Consider the following 7277-nt stretch of genomic DNA (forward strand, 5'->3'; position numbering starts at 1 on the left):
TAACAACATTAACACCAAAATAAAAAAAACAAAAACAACAAAAAACAATTAACACCATAACCTTAATCAGAACGGCGATCCCAGTCGGGCGTCAGGAAACGTGGCGACTGAAGTCGACTTCCGCACTCATAGCAAAGGAGAGTCAGGCTATCCCTTTCTATGGTGTATTCGTAGTCTACTATTTAGCCTCTGAAACAATGTCTTTATAAAGGACACCAGAAAATCTCGTTTTTAAAAACAAAATTAATCTATACACGAAAATTGAATTTATCAAAGCCAGAAAAAAACAACTTTTTACGTCGTGTTTGCAAATAAGAATATATAATTATTCTGTACAGGACAGACCGCAAATGCTCGATCTATGACAATAATTGACGAACTGTCACTCCCAGAAAAATACCCTTTATTAAATCGCCCTGCACATGTAAGTTACTGCTAATTCCGCCACATTTACTATATGTGCGACAGAACATCTGTCGTCACTTGTCGATGTCTGAGTCATGTTGCCTTCCGGCGTGGTAGACATCTTGCGTTGCAGGGAAGTATCGTATCTACAATATAACGTGGATGTAACGAACTCCAGTTGACTAACGAAATGGGGTCGTCAGATACGTAATTCGATACTCGCGAAACATTACACGCTCTTTACGATTCCTCTGTATGAGTAAGTTGATTTATCATTTTTGGGTCTAGAACCACAAATAATGACAATATCATACAGTGGTTTTCATGTGGTCTTTATGTGAGTGTGTTTGTGTGTATGTATATGTGTGTGCGTGCGTGCGTGCGAGTATGTATATATATATATACCCACACAGAGTATACTCTCTACACGCCCCCCCTCTCTCTCCTCTCTCTCTCTCTCTCTCTCCCTCTCTCTCTCTCTCTCTCTCCTCTCCTCTCTCTCTCTCTCTCTCTCTCTCTCTCACTCTCTCTCTCTCTCTCTGTACTGTTTTGTCTGTCTGGCAACTGAACCCATCGCACCATCTGGTATTGAGTACGCTGCTGGTATGTACGTGTGTGTTAAAGGGCGTGGTGATGTGTGACGTCCAACCACGCCCTCATCTCAAGAGGTTCAATCATTCATTGATATGGAGCACTGATTATATTGTTTAACATGGTCCTCCACTCAACAGGAAAAACAAGGGGAATAATCAGAGTGGGATATTCCCATGAAAATTCGTATAGGTAAAACAGGACGGATTCTTTACACAGGACGATGGAACAGTAGATCAGGGCATGGTCTTCACCCAGGGTTGGATACCAGTATATCAGGACATGTTCTTCACACAGGGAGGGCTACCGGTAGATCAGGTCATGTTAACTAGTAGCTATCCTTGTTCCCCACCAGTTGTACACGTTCCCCACCAGCTATCCATGTCCCCCAGCAGCTATCCTTGTTCTCCAGCAGCTATCCTTGTTCCCCAGCACCTATCCTTGTTCTCCAGCAGCTATTCATGTCCCCCAGCACCTATCCTTGTTCTCCAGCAGCTATCCTTGTCCCCAAGCACCTATCCTTGTTCTCCAGCAGCTATCCTTGTCCCCAAGCACCTATCCTTGTTCTCCAGCAGCTATCCTTGTCCCCCAGCACCTATCCTTGTTCCCCATCAGCTATCCATGTCCCCCAGCACCTATCCTTGTTCTCCAGAAGCTATCCATGTCCCCCAGCACCTATCCTTGTTCCCAGTCAGCTATCCATGTCCCCCAGCAGCTATCCTTGTTCTCCAGCAGCTATCCTTGTCCCCCAGCACCTATCCTTGTTCTCCAGCAGCTATCCTTGTCCCCCAGCACCTATCCATGTCCCCCAGCACCTATCCTTTTTCTCCAGCAGCTATCCATGTCCCCCAGCACCTATCCTTGTTCCCAGTCAGCTATCCATGTCCCCCAGCAGCTATCCTTGTTCTCCAGCAGCTATCCTTGTTCCCCAGCACCTATCCTTGTTCTCCAGCAGCTATTCATGTCCCCCAGCACCTATCCTTGTTCTCCAGCAGCTATCCATGCCCCCAGCAGCTATCCTTGTTCCCCATCAGCTATCCATGTCCCCCAGCACCTATCCTTGTTCTCCAGAAGCTATCCATGTCCCCCAGCACCTGTCCTTGTTCTCCAGCAGCTATCCATGTCCCCCAGCACCTATCCTTGTTCCCAGTCAGCTATCCATGTCCCCAGCAGCTATCCTTGTTCTCCATCAGCTATCCATGTCCCCCAGCACCTATCCTTGTTCTCCAGAAGCTATCCATGTCCCCCAGCACCTATCCTTGTTCTCCAGCAGCTATCCATGTCCCCCAGCACCTATCCTTGTTCCCAGTCAGCTATCCATGTCCCCAGCAGCTATCCTTGTTCTCCATCAGCTATCCATGTCCCCCAGCACCTATCCTTGTTCTCCAGAAGCTATCCATGTCCCCCAGCACCTATCCTTGTTCTCCAGCAGCTATCCTTGTCCCCAAGCACCTATCCTTGTTCTCCAGCAGCTATCCTTGTCCCCCAGCACCTATCCTTGTTCCCCATCAGCTATCCATGTCCCCAGCACCTATCCTTGTTCTCCAGCTATCCATGTCCCCAGCACCTATCCTTGTTCCCAGTCAGCTATCCATGTCCCCAGCAGCTATCCTTGTTCTCCAGCAGCTATCCTTGTCCCCAGCACCTATCCTTGTTCTCCAGCAGCTATCCTTGTCCCCAGCACCTATCCATGTCCCCAGCACCTATCCTTTTTCTCCAGCAGCTATCCATGTCCCCCAGCACCTATCCTTGTTCCCCATCAGCTATCCATGTCCCCCAGCACCTATCCTTGTTCTCCAGCAGCTATCCATGTCCCCCAGCACCTATCCTTGTTCTCCAGCAGCTATCCATGTCCCCCAGCAGCTATCCTTGTTCTCCAGCAGCTATCCTTGTCCCCCAGCACCTATCCTTGTTCTCCAGCAGCTATCCTTGTCCCCCAGCAGCTATCCATGTTCTCCAGCAGTCATACACGTTCCCCACCAGCTATCGATGTTCTCAGCAGCTATCCATGTCACCAGAAGCTATCCACGTTCACCATCAGCTATCCATGTCCCTCAGCAGCTATCGATGTTCCCCAACAGCTATCCTTGTTCCTCCGCAGCTATCCATGTTCCCTTGCAGCTATATTTCGATGTCTTCACCAGCTATCCATGTCCCCCAGCAGCTATCCTTGTTCCCCATCAGCTATCCATGTCCCCCAGCAGCTATCCTTGTTCTTCATCAGCTATCCATGTCCCCCAGCAGCTATCCTTGTTCCCCATCAGCTATCCATGTCCCCCAGCACCTATCCTTGTTCTCCAGCAGCTATCCATATCCCCCAGCACCTATCCTTGTTCCCCATCAGCTATCCATTTCCCCCAGCACCTATCCTTTTTCTCCAGCAGCTATCCATGTCCCCCAGCACCTATCCTTGTTCCCCATCAGCTATCCATGTCCCCTAGCACCTATCCTTTTTCTCCAGCAGCTATCCATGTCCCCCAGCACCTATCCTTGTTCCCCATCAGCTATCCTTGTCCCCAAGCACCTATCCTTGTTCTCCAGCAGCTATCCATGTCCCCCAGCAGCTATCCTTGTTCCCCATCAGCTATCCATGTCCCTCAGCACCTATCCTCTTTCCCCATCAGCTATCCATGTCCCTCAGCACCTATCCTTGTTCCCCAGAAGCTATCCTTGTTCCCCATCAGCTCTCCATGTCCCCCATCAGCTATCCTTGTTCCCCAGCAGCTATCCTTGTTCCCCATCAGCTATCCTTGTTCCCCATCAGCTATCCTTGTTCCCCAGCAGCTATCCTTGTTCCCCATCAGCTATCCTTGTTCCCCATCAGCTATCCATGTTCCCCAGCAGCTATCCTTGTTCCCCAGCAGCTATCCTTGTTCCCCATCAGCTATCCTTGTTCCCCATCAGCTATCCTTGTTCCCTATCAGCTATCCTTGTTCCCCAGCAGCTATCCTTGTTCCCCAGCAGCTACCCATGTCCCCCAGCAGCTATCCTTGTTCCCCAGCAGCTATCCTTGTTCGCTATTAGCTATCCATGTCCCCATCAGCTATCCTTGTTCCCCATCAACTATCCATGTTCCCAAGCAGCTATCCATGTTCCCCAGCAGCTATCCATGTTCCCCATCAGCTATCCATGTTCCTTAGCAGCTATCCATGTTCCTCAGCAGCTATATATCCATGTTCCTTGCAGCTATCCATACTCTAAAGCAGCTATCCATGTCCCCCAGCAGCTATCCATGTTCCCTTGCAGCTATCAATGTTCACCAGCAGCTATCCATGTTCCAAAGCAGCTATCCATGTTCCCCACCAGCTATCCTTGTTCCTCCGCAGCTATACATGTTCCCTTGCAGCTATCCATGTTCACCAGCAGCTGTCCATGTTCACCATCAGCTATCCATGGTCCCCAGCAGCTATCCATGGTCCTCAGCAGCTATCCTTGCTCCCCATCAGCTATCCATGTTCACCAGCAGCTGTCCATGTTCACCATCAGCTATCCATGGTCCCCAGCACCTATCCATGGTCCTCAGCAGCTATCCTTGTTCCCCATCAGCTACCTATGTTCACCAGCAGCTATCCATGTTCCTCAGCAGCTATCCATGTTCCCCAGCAGCTATCCATGTTCCCCAGCAGCTATCCACGTTCCCCATCAGCTATCCATGTTCCTCAGGAGCTATCCGTGTTTACCCAGCAGCTATCCATGTTCCTCAGCAGCTGTCAGTGTTCCCCATCAGCTATCCGTGTTCCCCAGCAGCTATCCATGTTCACAATCAGCTATCATTGTTCCTCAGCAGCTATCCATGTTCTTCCGCAGCTATATCCATGTTCCCTAGCAGCTATCCATGGTCCCCAGCAACTATCCTTATTCCCCATCAGCTATCCATGTTCACAATCAGCAATCCTTGTTTTCCTCAGCAGCTATCCTTGTTTTCCTCAGCAGCTATCCATGTTCCTCGGCAGCTATCCATGTTCCTCAGCAGCTATCGATGTTCCTCAGCCGCTACCCATGTTCCCAATCACCTATCCTTGTTCTTTGGCAGCTACCCTTGTTCCTCCGCAGCTATACATGTTCCCTTGCAGCTATCCATGTTCCTCCGCAGCTATCCATGTTCCCCAGCAGCTATGCAATTTCCCCAGGAGCTGTTGCCTTGATGTGTTAAACTTGTCCAGGATCAGCTTGACAGAGTAGGCTGGCATACTGAGAGTTTTCCTCAGATGAGTTTATAGGTCTGTAACATTTGCACTTAAATCCACCTCTCCGGGAAACATCTGGGACGTCACTACTCCACATGGACGTGGTCTGTGTACGTGGTCTACACAAGGTCTTCAAAGACACGCAGTTCATCGTCACGCAAACACGACTCTCCAGGCCCATGGTGAAAAGTCCTCAGGAGATCCACACTTCACACCCCCACCCCGATATAACGTGAAAGCGACCGAGTCAACGCGGGCCCAACACACATGAATGCACAGAGTACCGAACGCACCTATATTTAACCAGTCAACACCGGGATTCAATGTTCGCGGCTTAGTCTTATGCATAATGCAGCAAGTCTTAAGGTCAGGCGTTGTCGATTTTAAGTAACATTCCTTCAAGAAGGGCCCAAATGATCTTAGTTCACTCCCTTAACGACTTCAAACGGAGATGGAATATCGTTGTGTACCTGACGTCCATGTTACGAGGACATTGGGAAGGTAATGATGACAAGCACCTGCTGACTTGCTGATGCGTGAAGTGAAATAGGCTTGACGTCGCGTTCCAGACTGTTGCACTTTAGTCGACGTTCATGTTTGTATGTGGTTGCTTGTACTAGTCCAGACAAATGCCAGTTTATTCTGCCAGCATCATGACCCTCCTCAGACACATTTTGCTGAGCCGACAAGACTTTGTCTCATCTCCTAAATGCCGAATTCATGATAGGAGAGCAAAACTTATCATCTGTGAGGTCTTTTGATAGTAAGCGCCCGGGGTTGAACCACCGACCATCCGCTTTCTTTGGGCGCTCTGTCTACTGTACTATGAGACTTGTTGCATGCACGGTTACGCTCCATCAAGAGGTGAATAGAAGTCAGGGAGATGCTAATAGGAACGGGATTGTTTTTTAAAGAGTTGAGTTAGTTGTTGGGGAACGCCAGGTTGTGATTTCGATAGGTCGGAGGTGGGGTTTAGGCTGGGTTAGGGTTGTAAGATGGTGTTTAGGAAGATATGAGGTGAGGTTTGAGGAGACGTGGAGTTTGGGAAGATATGAGATGAGGTTTTGTCTGAAGTAAGATGGAGTTTGGGAGCTGAGATTGAGCTTTAATGTGCAGTTTGGGTGTAGGAAGATGATGACTGGGGAAGATTGGAGTTGGGAAGATGTAAAGTTGCATTTTTGGTAGATGTGAGGTGTTGACTGGGCATTATGTTGCATTAAGATTTTAAGTGTGTCTTGAAAATACGTGAAGTGTGGTTGGAGAAAATGTGAGATTAGGTTTGGAACGATCTGTGGTGACATTTGGAACGTTGCGTCGGGCGATATGGTAAGGTTTGGAAAGATACGATGTGGTTAGGATTAGTCAGATGTTAGATGGAGGTTGGAAAGATATGAGGAGATTTTGGAGAATAGAGGCCATGTGAGGTGACATTTGTTAACATGGGAGACCTGTATTTGAGTGATCTGAGGTGAGGTTTAGGAATACGTGAGGTGGGGGTTAAGGAAGATAAGAGGTGACGTTTAGTTGTTTGAAGTGGGGTTGAGAAAGATGTGGGTTGAGGTTTATTAAGATGTGAGACGTGGATTTGGGTGATCTGAGGTGAGGTGTAGGAATACGTGAGGTGGGGGTTAAGGAAGATGAGAGGTGACGTTTAGGTGTGTGAGGTGGGGTTGAGAAAGATGCGGGTTGAGGTTTATTAAGATGTGAGACGTGGATTTGGGTGATCTGGGGTGAGGTTTAGGAATACGTGAGGTGGGGGTTAAGGAAGATGAGAGGTGACGTTTAGGTGGGGTTGAGAAAGATTTGGGTTGAGATTTTTTAAGATGTGAGACGTGGATTTGGGTGATCTGAGATGAGGTTTAGGAAGTTGTGAGGATTGAGGAATCTGTGAGGTGGGATTGTGGAAGACGGGTGGTGGGATTGTGGAAGTTTGGAGGTGAGATTGAGGAAGATGGGAGGTGGGGTTGTGGAAGATGGGAGGTGGGATTGTGGAAGTTTGGAAGTGGGATTGAGGAAGATGGGAGGTGGGATTGAGGAAGATGGGAGGTGGGATTGTGGAAGTTTGGAGATGGGATTGTGGAAGATGGGAGGTGG

The 7277-nt window shown here is 48.8% G+C and overlaps 1 protein-coding gene across 1 annotated transcript; it reads left to right on the forward strand.

Annotated features, from left to right (window-relative positions):
* Positions 1-1377: 1377 nt before the first annotated feature.
* On the forward strand, positions 1378-4020 carry LOC124256051 (helicase SRCAP-like). The gene has a single exon (XM_046689977.1). The coding sequence runs from the start codon at positions 1378-1380 to the stop codon at positions 4018-4020; it is 2643 nt and encodes an 880-aa protein (XP_046545933.1).
* Positions 4021-7277: the final 3257 nt, after the last annotated feature.

Source organism: Haliotis rubra, unplaced genomic scaffold, assembly GCF_003918875.1.
Source record: "Haliotis rubra isolate DU_JTF1 unplaced genomic scaffold, ASM391887v1 Scf616, whole genome shotgun sequence".
Lineage (NCBI taxonomy): Eukaryota > Metazoa > Mollusca > Gastropoda > Lepetellida > Haliotidae > Haliotis > Haliotis rubra.